Source organism: Carettochelys insculpta, chromosome 5 (assembly GCF_033958435.1).
Source record: "Carettochelys insculpta isolate YL-2023 chromosome 5, ASM3395843v1, whole genome shotgun sequence".
NCBI lineage: Eukaryota > Metazoa > Chordata > Testudines > Carettochelyidae > Carettochelys > Carettochelys insculpta.
Genome location: NC_134141.1, coordinates 1071097 through 1087871, shown reverse-complemented (window position 1 = coordinate 1087871; position 16775 = coordinate 1071097). Strand labels below are relative to the sequence as shown.

At 45.0% G+C, this 16775-nt stretch overlaps 1 protein-coding gene across 2 annotated transcripts in view; it reads left to right on the top strand.

Annotated features, from left to right (window-relative positions):
* Window positions 1-16775, top strand: part of TDRD7 (tudor domain containing 7) — a 109098-nt gene that overhangs the window by 28385 nt on the left and 63938 nt on the right. For both annotated transcript variants that reach the window (XM_074994496.1, XM_074994498.1), the window contains exons 4-5: window positions 1234-1444; window positions 15141-15226. In XM_074994496.1, the coding sequence (XP_074850597.1) occupies window positions 1234-1444; window positions 15141-15226 (297 nt within the window). The remainder of the gene's footprint in view (window positions 1-1233; window positions 1445-15140; window positions 15227-16775) is intronic.

Here is a 16775-nt window from a genome sequence, read left to right as displayed (position 1 = left end):
CCGGCACTTCTGGCTGGAGGGCCTTGTCAAGAAGCAGCATTTTTTTTTTTTTTTTTTTTTTTAAAGCCTGAAGAGGACATTGTTGGTGAGTCTTTGTGTTTTTAAGTGGGTACTTAGCACCTTCTTTGTGCCGTTTTCCCCGTCCGATGGTCTGCCTTAGCCGGAGGGCTGATAGCCCTAGCTCCTGGCCTCCGGCGCTTGTTACTGGGACTGGCTGAGCTGTCCCTCTCCTAGCTTGTTCGTTGTTGGTTTTTTTTTTTTTTTTTTTTTTTTTTTTTTACAAAATAACAAACGGCTAGCTTATAGTAGCCTAAGTGCCTGAAAAAACTTTAAGAAAAAACAGATAAAGCCATTGAATACACTACTTGGCCTTAGCCTAGTTGGATTCCGTCTGCAGCCGACGGCGGTTAAGAGGAACTGGCGGGGACCGGATCGCGCACATGGCCGGGAGCGCGCGGGGGAGCGGCGCGCACCGGCGCATGCGCGGTCCGGCAGAAACTGCTTGGAAGATCCGATCTGCGGCGCCGGGCGAGCCCGACACCTAATGTGGAGCACCCACGGGGACACTCGAAGAAGAATGGCCTGCTCAAACCTCCTAATACTGAAGTCACAGCCATGCTGGCTGCAATGATGTATAGTAGCCCACATTTGAGAACTTTTTTCACAAAAAAAATTAGCTTGGAATTTACCTGATATTGCTCAGAGTGCATGACATACATTGTGTGTCTGTGACTGGAAAGGGTGGTTAAGTGAGATGAGTAGCATCTGGATCAGTATTTGGAGTGAGAGGGGTAGCTCAGTGGTTTGAGCTATTAGCCTGCTAAACCCAGGGTTGTGAGTTCAGCCGTTGTAGGGGACGTTTTAGGGATCTAGGGCAAAAAAAAGTGCTTGATCCTGCCAACAGGGCAGGGGATTGGACTTGATAATCTCCTGAAGTCCCTTCCAGTTCTGAGAGATGTGTATCTCCATGTTTTGTCTTCTTTCTGTCATATTAACTTAAGTAATTTTGCTCTGTTTTTGGATGTGGAATATGAGTTGGCTCTTGATTGCTCAGATTGTGTGGCTAAGAACGAACATTTTAGGCATGAGATTCAAAAAGTTCATAAAAATAAACATTAAAAGCTTAATTTGTCTAGAAGGACTTTTACTATTTTTAAACTGTGTGCTTGAGTAAAAACCTTAAATGTAGATTAACCATCTCTCCTGGTTTTTGTATATCTGCTCATGTTGTAGGAAAACCAAAAGGAACATTGAGACAGCCAGGTTTAAGGGCTACACCGGAAGGTAACAAAAAGCCTACACCTCCCTTGCCGAAAAGCAAAGGAAGCGTTTATGGAATTGTGAAACCCACCATAGATTCTGCTCAATATGGCTTGCCCCCAGCATCTGGAAGTGGAATATCCAAAGAGTCTCTAATGCAGAGACATGTCACAATGATTAACAGGTCAGTGTGTATAGTGTAATAGTTATAAAATGTGCTGGACAAAAAAATTCATAGGTTGAAAGTCCTGAATTGTGGGCATTCAGGGAACAACTGAATTGTCTGAAAATGCCCACATTTCCAACTTTTTTTCCTAAATAAAGTGTAAGTGCAACAATTCTTACCAAGAAATGAGATTTTACCAGAATACTCCTCTGGTTATGTTGGGTGGTGAAAATGCCTCCTCTGTTTCACTATGCCATTATCTTAATGTATCTTCTTTTGAGTTAGAGATGAATTGTAGTTGGAGGGAATATGGCTGGAAATTGCCAAATAACATCCCTCAGGCACTTTGACATTTATGAAAGGGAAAGCAAAATCTTGAGCACAGCTCAATTGCTTGAAAAGATTATTTAAAAAGCTAGTTTAAAAAAAGCCTATGAAAACACTCAATCAGCTACCAAAAGCTGAAAAGTAAATATCAGGAACAGCCTGTTTCAGTGCTGAATGGAATTTATAATGGTATTGCAGGGAAATCCATGTGTATAACTAAAATGTCTTGTACTGGTGGTAGCAGGGGGTAATTAACGTCAGTCTCACAAAGGACCATTGCAGAGAGCAGACAATCTCCATTCAGTTCTGGTGAGAAAGGGACTGTGAACAGGAAGTGATGTGCACTTCTTTGTTTAGGAGCTCAATGACTTTGCTCTGTTTAGAGGAGTGGGTTCCAGCCGGCTATCCTCCAGCCTTGCAAAGAGTCTAGAATGAGAACCTGGCTTGATTGTTCTGATTAAGCATAATTGGATGTAAAAGTTATGCAGTAAGAGCATGGTTAACAGTTCTATTAACATGGGCATGAGGAAGGACTCTGAGGCTGCAGAGCAAAGTACTGTGAAGAATAAAGTTTTTTTTATTGTCAAAGTAAACTATTATTGTTAGGATTACGTACATGGTGCAGCTTTGTTTAAACATAATACTATTGATTTCTTAGGTAGATCTCACAAAGCACTACAAAAATCGGAAGGAATATTATTTCCCCCCGTTTTATGTAGGGGGAGAATGACAGACATACAATGGCTGTTACTTACCCAAGGTTACTTAGTGAGCTGGGGCAAAGCCTAGGAACAGCAGTTGGGTCTTTTTGGTATTCCTTTCCCTTGCCAGATTTTTTTTTTTTTTTTTTTTTTTTTTTTTTAACCTCAATGGTAACTATGGCTTAATCTAAGCATGCTGCTGTGAAATCATATAGATTTCAAGTGACTGCGCTTGCTGAAAGTGTCTCTTTAGATACGTACAAGAGTGAAGAGTAGCTTGCTTGCTTGTATTTTGACACCTAAGGGACAAACATGAAAATACAGTACTCCCTTGATTTACGGGTTGTGTTCCCGTGTACCCTTGTGTAACCTGAATTGTGAGTAAGTTGGGGGTGGCTCTCTTTCTTGGTGGAACGTGTGTTCTGCCGTGGAGAAGCAGCAGGAGCACCTGGAGTTCCTTTTGAACGGTAAGCCCTGGGGTTGGGGTGGGCAGTCGGAGGGTAAAGCCTGGTGGTGGGCTGGGGGCAGGGGGGTTAAGCCTGGGGTTAGGGCTGCAGGAGGGCGGGGGGAGGTTGAACCAGAGCAGTGTGTGGTGGGGGTGGGGTGGGGGATAGGACTGGAGCTATGGGCACCCATGGCTGCCACTTCCCTGGGGCTCCAGGACCAGGAGCACCTGCGGCTGCTGTTTCCCCAGGGCTTGGTTGCAGATGGGTAGAGCCACCCCGTCCTAGTGGGGGATGAGCAGAGATGTGCACAGGTGGTGAGCGGGGCTGGGGGACCTGAGCTGGGGCTGTGGGGGGGAGGGGGATTTTGAGTTGCATTTAACTTGCATTAATGTAGTTTTTTTCCAGAGGTATTGATGACCTATGTCACTGTTGAAATTGGCACCTCTGGAAATCAGGCCATAAACTGATGTTTGAATTTTGTGTGTATGTCTGGACTCTCATGGGATGGTAGCTGTATTTTGAAGAGTGCAACTACTGCATATAGTTGCGTAATAGACATCTGTTTCTCTTCAGTGCCTAGAAGTGTGGCTGGGAGGATTATAAATAAAAATGGGAGACTGTGGCTGCACTTGGCCAAAACTTCGAAATGGCCATGCAAATGGCCATTTCGAAGATTACTAATGAGGCGATGAATTGAATATTCAGCGTCTCATTAGCCTTAGGATGCTTCTGGCCAGCTTTCGAACACACGTGGTGTGGCTACACGGGTGTCCATTTTGAAATCCCCTTAGTCCCCTCAGGTGTGTTCGAAAGCTGGCCAGAAGCGTCCTAAGGCTAATGAGGTGCTGAATATTCAATTCAGTGCCTCATCAGTAATCTTCGAAATGGCCATTTTGAAGATTTGGCCAAGTGTGGCTACAGCCGAAGTATCTGTCAAGCAAAAATTACAGTATTCTCCTAAATGCTCCATGGTATTATCAGTATGTACTGATACTGAGAGCGTTTTCTCTTGAAATTGCAGCATCAATTTAGAAATGTGGATTATTAAATTATTTAGTAGAGTATATAACTGAAAGTCAGCCTTTTCAGTTTTTCTGTTCTTCACTTCTGTTTACAAAACCACCACATGTAATTTTACGTGTATCCACCACAGCATTGAGTCTTCTGCTAAACTAGCATGAAAATTAACATTCAAGCCTCTTGATAGGAAACAACTCTAGTTCATCTTTTGGGGTAACTATCATATCTCTAGAAATTAATGGAATTCCTGCTCATGTGTTGGCTTAAACTGGTGCTGAAAGCTGTGGAATTTAAATAAACCTTTTAAAAAGGAAAAGCTAACTATTAAAAGCTGATACAGGCTGAACCACTCTTGTCCAGCACCCTTGGGATCTGACCGGTGCCAGACGACAATTTGCTGGACCACGGGAGGTCATTGTCTAGCATGCTACCAACACTTTCACTGCTTATTGGTCTCTTAGAAGACAGTCAGTGGTAAATTTACAGTTAACAGCACAGAACAGGGAGAGCCAGGATTGGTGGTTGTAAACGAAGTTTGAGACAATGAGAAACTTGTCCACGTGCTTAAGTGGTCATCTGGCTAATTAAAATCATGCCATATTATGGATGTTGCTGGATCAGAGAGCTCTGGATTAGAGGCTTAACCTGTACATTTTTAGCACAGGACAATGTCGTTCTGGCTTAGTTTTTTGTGCATTTGAATACAGCAACTGCATGGCCAGATCTGGATGAATTCAGATGAGGGTTCTTTGCTGGTTTTGCTGGATTAGCAGTACACATTGGTTTTTTTTTTTTTTTTTTGTTTGTTTTTTCCCAGCCATTGTTTGATGATCCAAAATCCAGCCTGGCTAAAACAACTGCTGAGCTATCACTTCACTTCATGTAATGTTTATTGCTGAACTGGGTCATCAAATGATACAGAGAATGTCCCTTGTTCTATCACTGTGGGGGAACTAAGTCTCAGAATAGTTTTGATTACTTTGATAATCCTCCATATATTATTATTATGGTTCGTTTTATAATTAAACATTGACCTTAAGCAAAATGAGTTGCATGATACTTTCCACTATGAATAAACATTAACAATACATATCAGTGTGATAGGTTAACTTTGCTCACTAAAAATATTTGAGTCCTAAAACCCACATGGATGTTACCAGTGCTAATTACTTAAGCAAGTTGTGCGTATCGGGCAAAGTGAGAGCAGAGAAACTAGCAGAACTAATTTCACTCCCCGTCACAGTGGAATCCCATGGAATCCTGACTCCTGTGTTGAGGTCAATGCGGATAGGCCCCTGGTCAGCTTGCGTAAGCTCTGCTGTCATAAAGTGCATACACAGGTTGCCACGTAGCAACTGCAGCTGTGGCACTTTTGTAGGCAAGGTTAGTAGCACCATCTGTTAACAGTTGCCTGGGAGAGCACGTAAGAATCCATTTTCAGTTGCGTATGACTTGTCACCTTGAGCCATTAAAGTTAGAGTTTCCTATGCTGGATGTCTGCCTCGGGCAGGTTTCTTTTGGGCTGGGGGTGTGGTTGTGGTGTGTTGACATTTTTTTTTAAATGTCAACCCAAACAGCTGTTATATCCAAGAGTGTTAGGGCAAAACAAATTTTCTTGTCAAGGTGTTTAAAGACCATTTCTTTGAGAAGTTCTGTACCTTCATGTTCGGAGGAGGAACTTAACCACCTGCCAAATGTCATCTTTTGTTGTTCCCATAAAAATCTGCCCAAATTTGACCAATTTATAAGCCACTGAAAAAATGTATGTGGGTACTCAACTTCTAAGAAGTTAGATAAAAATCTGATTCCATCCCCAACGAGGATGCTCTAGTCCAGTGATTCCCAGACTTTGCGGCACCCCACCCCACTTTTGATTTTTGAGAAACCCTCATGCCCCCCACCTCTTTACAAAAAATTAAATTGAGATAAAAATGTTATTTAAAATTAAAAATATGCACAAATAGTTTTTCTTAGTCCCTCCAGGTTGCCTGGTGCAGACCCAGCTGGCCAGCTGCCCACCTGAGACCTGTGCTGCAAGAGCTGCCTGCCCGAGCCCCAGACCACCAGGGCCAGCCCCCCACTTGCCTGCCAGCCGCTGGGGCCAGCTGTCCACCTGCCTACCAGCTGCCTGAGCCTTGTGGTGCTGGGACCAGCTGCCTGCCCACCCCAGCCATGGGCTGGCTGCCTAAGCTCCCTGCCAGGGCCAGCCGCCAGAGCCCCATGCTGCTGGGGCCAGCCACCAACCCATCAGCCCAAGCCTTGCTCTGCCAGGGATAGCCACCTGAGCCCCACAAGTCCCGGAGGCTGGCCAGCTGCTCAGGCCCTGCAAGCTGCCCTCCTGTGTCCTCCCAGAAAGCCAGGCACCCCCCCGCCAGCCCACACTCACTTGCAGAAGGCAGCCACCTCCATGTGGGTCTTTGCCAGCTGCCTGCTTTATACAGTGTCTGTAGTGGGTCACCCATGTAAAATGACAGGCTGAGAGCCAGAAGCAAACGCCAGATCTTTCTGCAGGTGGGGGGAATGATGGGGGAGCTGGGTTGCTTTGTGCCCACCCCCCTGAATTTCTTCATGCCCTCCAGCTTGGGAAACATACTCTAGTCCCTAACAACTCCCAATATTGACCACCCACTGAACATGCCACTCCACAGTGTGATTGATTCTGCTCTGGTCCAGGGCTACAGAAACTAATCTGACTTTCTGTAATTGCTGGTCTGGGGCTGGGTATCGTAACAAAGATCAGAGAGGAGCGAGTCTTCTATGTTCAGGGACTACGTGCTAGAGTCCAGGAATTTGGGAGGTGTAAGGTGTAAATTGCAGAAGGAGAAAAAACTTAGACTGGGGTGCAAGGAAGAAAGGTTGGGAAGGAATACATTGAGGGAGGTGTGTGTGGGTTGTGGGGGCGGTATTAGAGAAGCTCTGAATTGTCAAGACAGGGAGGGTGGCACCAGACATGGATGACATTGGGGAAGCAAGGAGGCAGATGGGCATTAGGGGCCAGGAAGAGGTGGGGAGGAAAGTGGAGGACAGAGAAACTAACTGGATGAGGAGCTGGAAAGGAGGAATTGAGATTAGTTGGACAAAGCATCTGGTATGGTGGGGGGGGTGATGGGAGCAGGGGAGGGAACCGAAGACTTGGATGAAGAGCATGGAGGAGAAGACAGATTTGTCTGGTCCCTTTCAGCCTGCTTAGCCAGGCAGAGAGAATCCTCTTGTGGGGAATGGACCGAGGGCCTGGGATCACGTAAATCAACCGCATACAGAAATTAATACTTCCACGAGGATTGTCCATCTTGTAGTATGCTGAGTGAGGTGGAGAGATTTCAGTGAATATGAAAAAGCTTGGGCGTTGCCCTTATCCATGTATGGAGTTTTGGGTGACAAGCTATTTGCACCAATTTATTTTTGAATCATGTGGATCAGTGCAGTTTTCTTTAGCTTCAGAAACACCTAAAACTCCATTGTTACTTTTTATACTGACAATCACTTGTTGCCTATTGTGATCATTTTCCCTGGGAGTTTTGAATCTTCAGGCCTGTCTGTGAACCTCAAGTTCTATTACAGTAAGGATATGTTTCCATGTATGGCAGGAGGCTGTTGACCATGACTGGAAGTCAGTGTCTCCTTCCTCCTGGGCCTCTTGTCTGCTTCATCTTGTCAGTGGGCAAATTCAAAATGCAGGCAGCCATCACGCAGGAGCTCCTGGGCAAGTGTCCAAGTGTCAATGTCAATATTGTACTTCTTTAAATTATCCTTCATCAAGTCCTTCATGCTTCCATTGCCCTCCGGGGACATCTTGGCTGCAGTAATGTCTTCCCCCAGAAGTGCAACAAAACATTCAAGACTTCCACTTTTGAAGGGTTTGTTTTTTTCCTGATAAGTCTTGGGAGCCCACCCTACCCTCATGGACTTGAGGCATAACCTTGGTGGGACCGTTTTCCTAGCAAAAGACCCATTATCTAGTGATGTTTTTAACTTGAATTTACTAGAAATTGACAGAATGCACATGTTAAGCATACAGTGCTCACCACTCTAGTAAAGCAGGTAACCTCTTCCTGATCCCTAGTCATTTGGGTTTCTGGAAGTCTGGCTTTGGCTTCTGTGTGGAATGCTTATGAAGAGTATTGAGTTCTGTCAGCTTTTATCAAAGACTGTCTGTCTGAAAGTTAGGTTCTTCCAAAGAATTTCTTTTTGGACTCCAGTTTATATAGTCAGTTAGACCCTACTTATCTATACCTTAACCAAAATATTACAAAATAATTATTTTCACCAATCTTAGCATGCTACCTTTACAATGAGTCGATTTAAAATTGCAAAATTAGTTATGAAACAGCCAATTTAAGGTAGAACAGAACAGAAATATGGATTCTTCTTTGAGTATTGTTCTCGTGGGTGCTCCTCTGGGGCGGGGGGTGTCGGTACATCCTCCATTCCCGTATGCTGAGGCCCTGAAGCTCTGCACTTGGTGTCTTCAACACCACTTCACTATGATTGCCACCTACTTCATAGAATCATAGAAAAATAGAGCTGGAAGAGACCCAAAAAAGCCATCAAGTCCAGCCCCCCACCCTAGGCAGGGCCAAACCCATCAGATCAGCCCAGCCAGGGCTTTGTCGAGGTGAGACTTAAACACCTCCAGGGATGGAGACTCCACTACTTCCCTGAGTAGACCATTCCAGTGCTTCACCACCCTCCTAGTGGAAAAAGTTTTTCCTAACGTTCAACCTGGACCTTCCCAACCGCAACTTGAGACCATTCTTCCGTGTTCTGCCTTCTGTGACCACTGAACAGCCTCTTTGCAGCCTCTCTTCAGTAAGTTGAAGGCTGTTATCAAGTCCCCCCTCAGTCTTCTCTTCTGCAGACTAAACAGTCCCAATTCCTTCAACCTTTCTTCATAGGTCATATGCTCCGGCCCCCTCATTATTTTGGTCACCTTCTGCTGGACCAGTGTATCCACATCCTTCCTATAACTGGGGACCCAGAACTGGACACAGTGCTCCAGATGCAGCCTCACCAAAGCTGAATAAAGAGGAAAAATCACTTCTCTGGATCTACTGGCAACACTGCTGTTGATGCAACCTAGTATGCCATTAGCATTCTTGGCTACAACGGCACACTGTTGACTCGTATCCAGCTTCTCATCCACTACAACTCCCAGGTCCTTTTCTGCAAAACTACTACCGAGCCAGTGGGACCACAGCCTGTAATAATGGTTGGGATTCTTCCAGCCCAAGTGCAGGACTCTGCACTTGTCCTTATTGAACCTCATCAGATTTCTTGCAGCCCAGTCTTCCAATTTGTTTAAGTCAGTCTGGACCCTGTCCCTACCCTCCAGTGTATCTACCTCTCCCCTTAGCTTAGTGTCGTCCACAAACTTGCTGAGAGCGCAGTCCAACCCCTCATCCAGGTCATTGATAAATATGTTGAACAGAGCAGGACCCAGAACTGAACCTCGCGGTACTCCACTAGAAACTGACCAACATCGAGCCGTTGATCATGGGGTGCTGAATGTGACCGTGGATGCTCCCAGTCTCTCTTGTTTAGTGACCATGAGTGGGAGATAAACATGGTGCCCCTCAATCAGTGTTTCACCTCTGAGGCCAGCCTTGCATAGATCTGTTTTGCAACCTGGGTCAATAGGAAGTGTCGCCAGTACTGCTCCAGAGTGGCTCTGGGGAAACACTCCCTTGGGGATGCTTTCTCCATCCAATGGGATGCACCTCTCCCTTTCCCATGATCCACAAATTTTTGGTCAAGATCAGACTGAATGAACGGGGCTCACCCGATCTTAGTATCCCTAGTGTGGCCAAGACAGACTTGGTATCCTTACCTTTGCAGACTGTCTGTATCAGATCCATATCCGCTGTCTCAAACTTTTTCTCAGGACTTTGGCCACACCCTTCACCCTGATCCACTCAGACTGTCTCCCCACATGTGGCTCCTTCCTGGCTCCTGGAGGCCAAAATTGCATGCTCTAAGAGGGTGAAACAAGTTTTTAACAGTGGATGGGAGTTTATTCATAAGTCTTATCTCTACAAATGGATGAGGTTCTCTCAGTGGCTGGGTGCAAATCATCCTATACCTCTTCTCACTGTGCCTCTTCCTGTCCTCCTTGACTACTTGTCACTGCATGGCAGGCCTGACTCTCGCAGGTGCATCATCACTCGGTTCCTAGTCACCGTTACATCAGCTAGGAGGGTCGGGGAGCTTGCTGTACTCATGGCTAAACCTCCTTACCTGGTGTTTACCAAGGATAGGTTCACACTACAACCTCATCCCAAATTCCTCCCTAAGGTTCTGTCTTCCTTTCATGTCAATGAACTCATCTGCTTACCTGCGTTCTTCCCAAGGCTGCACTCTCATCCTACCCATGCGGCGTGGCACACCCTGGATATTCATTTGGGCATTAGCCTTCTACACTGATTGATCGCACAAAGCCTTGGTGCAAGTCTCCTGGGCTCTTCCCCTCCTTTGCTGAACGCTCCAGGGGCCATCCTTTTTTTGTCTCAGCAGATCTCCAAGTGGCTCTCCATCTGCATGTGTACCTGCTGTGCTCTTCATGGGAAAGATCACCGGGGCGCTGTTACCATCCATTCTACCAGGGTCATGTCCACCACTGCCTGCCTTAAAAACGTGCCCCTTACAGACCTATGTAAGGTGGTGACTTGGTCTTCGAGCAGCATCTTTGCATAGCATTTCGCTCTCTTTTCATCTGCGATTGCTTACTCAATTAAAGGAGTCAGGCAGTACTGTCAACTGTAATCATCACTGGGCTCCAAATCCCCCTCCAGGAGGCAACTACCCCTTTATAGTCGCACAGAGGGGAGCACCCACGGGAACCCTACTTGAAGAAGAGGAAGTTACTCACCTTGTGCAATGATGATGGCTCTCTGAGATGTGTGTCCTGGTGGGTGCTCCACTTCTCTCCCTCCTTCGTTTGCTTTGCAGCCTCATGCTCTGTTTGCTGTGGTAGAGAGAATGGAGGGGCCCACACTGTGCATGCCAGAAAGCATGAGGAGGAAGTACTGTGCATGCACGGCATGGGAAGCAGTAGCTATTGAAGAACCCCTGAGCAGCTGGTGCAAGGATGGACTGACACAGCACCAGAGTGGAGCACCCGCAGGGACGCACATCTCGAAGAACCGTCGTTACTGCACAAGGTGAGTAACTTCTTTCCCAGCTGCATCTGCTGAGTGGTTCTGCCAGACAGCATTCTCTCAAAGTTTTCCTTTCAAGGTCTTAATGTCTCTCTGTGGTCACTGCTGGTGCTATACTACTTAGGGCTGGAATGCTTTCTTAGCAACTTAATACAGGTTGTGTATCTCTGATCTGACACCCATGGAACCTCAGTGGTCTCAAACAAGGGATTTGGCCATGCCAGGGGAGGTTAATTCTCCCCAGGTCCCTGGCCCGTTGCAGTTTCCTGGATGTGCAGATGTGGCTTGCTGCCATAGTGGTCTCTTCTCCCCGCCCCAGCCCCCCATGGGGCAGCTGGGGGATGCCAGCCTTCTAGTCCATGAGCATTCCTTGCCCTACCAGTTAAGGGATGTTGCTGGACCAGAGTGCTAGTTTTAGGAGATGCGTCCTGTGCTATATTGTTTTGCTGCAGGTTAGATGGAATGGGACTCCGTAGTTATTGGCTAATGGCTGCTGCTCCTTACCTCAGAAAGTCTTGAGGTCACATCATCTTGAGGTTTGGAGGAAGACCCTTATGTCTCTGGGGATTTATACATTGGCAAGAAAAAGAACCATTCTCCCTGCAGAAGTTCAAATAGTTTCACCCTTCCTGCTGCATACAAGACCTTTTCAAAAAGGCGGGGCAGGTTGTTTTCCTTCTGCCCTTGCCTGTTCTAGGCAATGTGGGTCCTCTCTGAACAATTTTGTCCTGTTGGTCCCCACCCCAATTTTTGCCACTCAGCTTTCCCACTTTAGTTCCTGGTCCCACATAATCACAAATCAGTGTTCCCACAGTCTAACTGGAAGATGTCTTTGACTTAGTTCCCTACCCCATCCTTTCTGTCACTATTCCAGTACTTGTTCAGAAACACTCTGGTGAGATTATTCTGTTTCAGAAAGTCCAGGTGCTGCTCCTCGTGGGCCCATCCAGGAAGTTCATTAAAATCCATTCCCTTCACTTCTCATTGCTTTCTAATCCTGAGGGCAAAGGAGGAGTTGGCATGTCCAAGGTGTAGCTTTGTCTAAGGCAGATAAACAGTTTCTTAAAGCAAAATTCTAGATGGAGAGACTAGCTCATGTGGTGATTTACCATAGCCACTGAAAGTTTCAGATTCGTGGTCAATGTGTATGTCATTGTTCTGTCCTCTATCATGCCTGCGGCCTCTCTTGCAAAGCCACAAAATGTATGGCTATAGTAGCAGCGTTCTTGCAATGTTTGGGAGTTCATGTATTCCTTCACCAGGTCTTTGGTATTCTTTAGTGTAGCCACTACTCAGTTCCATTCCAGCACTTTGCTTCTCCTAATCAATACAGATAAATCTATCCTGGTGCCTGTGGAAAGAATAGAATTCATTGGGATCAGTCCTGAAGTCTACAAAGGCCAGGGCTCTCCTTTCAGAACCAAAGATATAGACAATATGGGTCATTGCTCTAGATCTGACAGCACATCTTGTCACTGAAGTGCAGAACTGTCAAACTACTAGGACATTTTACAGTGTGCATCCTAAGTGATCTTAGCCACTGGCTAGAGGCAGAGCTCTATTTGCATTGGTAAATCATTTCCTCCTATAAAATTAACTTTTTCTCTGAAAGATTAGAAAAACTTGTGTGTGGTGGTGTTCCCTCCCCCCACCTCCACTCCTAAGTGATCTCCTGCACAGGGTGTGCTCAGTTTACTCTTCTACAAGAAGTCTCACCTGCAGAGAATCTCTGTTTATTGATGGGGATTTACAGTGAGTCAGTTGTCTGGGAAGAACCACATCCCCCAGAAGTATGGTTTATACCAGTAATTGAAACCCAGATCCAGAAAGGATCAAAGAATTGACACGAAGTTTTTCTAATGGAAGCAGCCCTCCAACCATCCTCTGAGCTGAACCAAGACTTCAGGCAGCAGGTATCTTACCACAACAGATTGTATCCAGGGGCTGTGAGCCTAAGCAATCAACCATAAGCTGCTCTCACAAGACTTTTAAGAAAAGGGCTGAGGCCCACAGCAAGCCCTAACCAAGTTAAAAACAATCTTCAGCGTACTTGGTATTATCAATACTGACTGCACTAAAGCTGTCTAAATCCAGTGCCCAGAGCTCATGCTGCCTCAACAGAATGTGTTGGGTTGCTTAAGGACCCAGTGATCACAGGCAAGGAACCACTGATAATGATTAGGCATGAGAAACCTAGAGAGTCCACCCTGGGGAGAAGTCCTTTGTTTTGGACATTAGAATCTGGCAGACCACACAATCAGGACTGTTGCCAATTCCTTTGGTGAAGACATTTTGGCACCATCTGTACTTATGACCATGGCTCCACCAGACTTCTGGTATGCAAAAGACCTTCTGTGTCTGACACGAGTACCTGTTCTTTGGCTGCCACTGAAACATAAAACCACCCAGAGCTCCAGACTCACTGGTGAGGACATGCCATGCCAATCCTGTTTTTACCTAGCTATCTCATAGAACTAGAAGGGACCTCAGGAGATTGTCAAGTCCAGTCCCCTGCACTCACAGCAGAATCAAGCACCATCCCTGACCATCTTTTTTATATCTATTTGCCCCAGGCTCCTAAATGGCTTCCTCAAGGATTGAACTCAACCCTGGGTTTAGCTGGCCCATGCTCAAGCCACTGATTTTATCCCTCACTTGAGTTGGGTAGTGAGCAAGAGGACATAATCTTCTGTGGTACCTCCCATCCACTCTCCAGTATCCATAGCTAGTAGGGTCCTCCACTGTACTCTGGCCCCCATTCTCCCTGTTATGGGCAGCCATGGTAATAACTTCCTGGGCCCTTCCCATGTTCTGTGGCCTTATTGGGACCCTTGGCAAGCACATAAGCCAAGCTAAAGCCACAGAAAACATGGTATCTATGAGGAGCCAATGAGATGTTCTTTGGTTGCCACATTGATGGCATGCAAGCCTCCTGAACAGTTAGGAGGGGAGCAAGAGGCAGAACTCAAGCAGGGAGGTTGCTCCTAGAGAATGATATGCCTGCTTTAGCAGGTGACTTCAAGCTTTTAGAGAAGCTTTTTAACTTGGTTTTCAGTTAATTGCACACAAACAGAATGACATCTTTATAATACATTTTAGTATGGGGTAATATAGTGAGATTACAATGCATATGTGTATAGGAGAATTAAAATCAAGACATGTAAAGACTAAAGCCATATGGGTAACTTGAATGTGCAACTGTATGATTTGCAGGTTTGTTTGGAAGGAATGTAAAGGTTCATGTACTGGTTAAATTAGCAACCAATTTCTAATGTGTTGCACAAATGAGGTATATTTTTGTCTTGCAGTTGATGTACATTATTTGTATAGATAGATGGATATCAAATGCAAGCATCTTTGGTGGTACAATAAGAATATCCACCCCGGTCTCGGTATTGACAGTTTATTGAGCCTCCTTAAGGAGGTGTGGTTAACAGATGCTTGAGAATATGAGGGAACACTTTTGAGGAGGGGTAGAAACTGCAGTTTTGCCTTGGCCCAGTCGGCTTCAAGGTGACAAACACTTCCTGCTACAATTAACAGTTTAAACTTGACGTTCCTGCACTTGGTGTCAGGGAAATAAACTTTTACAACACGTTGAATAGTAACAGAGTAAGCCATGCTAGCCTATACACTATTGAAACAAAAAGCAGTCAAGTAGCTCTTTAAAGACTAGCAAAATAGTTTATTATCTTAAATATTGAGTCTGTTCTGGTCTGGCTATGGTCTGAAGAAGTGGGTCTGTCCCACGAAAGCTCACCTAATAAACTATTTTGCTAGTCTTTAAAGTGCTACTTGACTGCTTTTTGTTTTTACAACACGGTTCTTCAAAGAACTTCAAAGAGTATAACTCCCAATCCTCTTTGTTTTCAGTCCCTTCAACGCACATTTTATTTCTAAATAGCGATAGTGCATTCCCTTCCCTTGCTGTATGACACTATTGCTTTAATCTTAATTTTGAATAAAAAGAACTATAAATAAATGACTTTTTATATTTTCTCAAGCAGACGTAGAATGGTTGGTTTAGACTGGAAATAGTTTTAAAATGTTTCATTTGATCTTTTAGGCCTGAAAAAAGATTAACTCTCCCACCACGGTTTCAGAAAGAGCTTCAAGTACATCTGTCCAGAAGCTCTTCAGTGGATTCTAATGGTATGTAGATTTTTCACTTTGGGCTAGTCATGTATTCAGAACACGAACCATGTGTATAGCCTTTTATTTTATACATAGGGCAATACTTTTGGTAGGTGAAATACTGGTGGAGCCAATACACCCATCCACTCTGTTTTGAGGAGTCCTGCTTAATTGGTAATGTAATTATTTAAAAAAAAAAAAAAACTCTTAAACATAAAAACCACTGTCCTGGATCAAACCAGTTGTCCATCTAGCCCAGTGTCCTGTCTGACAGCGGTTCATGCCATATGTGTCAGAGGTAATGAGAAGAGTGGCGCAACTTCAATTGATCCATCCCCTATTGCTCATTCCCAGCTTCTGGCAGTTGGATGTTTAGAGGCATCCAGAATATAGGCTTGCATCCCTGAGCATCTTGGCTACTTGCCATCAATGGACTTACTCTCCATGAACTGGTTGGAACCTTGTTTATAGTGTTAGCCATCAGCATTCCTATGAGAATGAGTTACTGTTTGACTGTGTGCTGTGTTGAAGTACTTCCTTTTGTTTTTAAACTTGTCTGTGAATTTCATTAAGAACTATTCATAGTGAATCAGGTCTTTGAGTGGTAACAGCTAATTTAGATCCCATCATTTGTATATGTAGCTGTAATGTACTTGAAACAGTATTGAGGATGTTATGACTTAACTGATTATAATCAGATTCAGAAAACAGTGTTTAAGACTTTAGTTCTGGAATCATGTTAAATGAGTATTTGGTAGTATAGATCCAGAGTCACCGTTATCCCTCCAGCAAGTGGCATGAGCCTACCAATTGTATAACTTGCTACATACTTAGCAGAAGCTTATCAGCTGTTTGCTCTGAGGACTGCCACCAGATGGCTGTAAGTTTTGTTGTTGGGTGCACGGTTCTAAAACTCCCTCGGAAGCAAAGGACATAATAAGGAAGGTGGAGAGGGAATGTATGGGTTAACTGTGGCACAGGCTTCTATACCAATATTACTCCATGCAAAGAGAACTGTGAACATTCAGATAGTTACATCTGTTTTGACAATGGCTATCTGACCAGAGTCTGAGTTTCACACCTAAATTGAAAGACTTCTTTGTTACAAAACTACTCCATATCTCATCCTGGGGCACTGTTTCAATGTTAATGCAAGAGTGAAGTGATCCACCTGCTGAATCACCAGTTCCCATTTCCCTGTCATGTAAATTTCTCTTCCTGACTTGTCCAGCCCTTTTTGAGCATAATCTTAGGTGTTGCTAAGTTACCCTGGCTGAGGGTTTCCAGATCATTTCTACAGCTCACCTTTTTAAAGAGACATGATGTACTGGGTATGTGACCAGTGAATACAGGGTGGGCATGAGTGGGAGTACACAAATGTCTTAAGTAACGATTCTTCTATATAGCCCACATATTCGCTCGCGTCATCCTTGGCAGACTCCAGAAGATTGCTGAGAGGGTGTACCCCGAATCGCAGTGTGGATTCCGCGCAGAGAGGTCTACCGTTGACATGGTCTTCTCTCTAAGGCAGCTGCAGGAGAAGTGCAGGGAGCAGAGGAAGCCACTC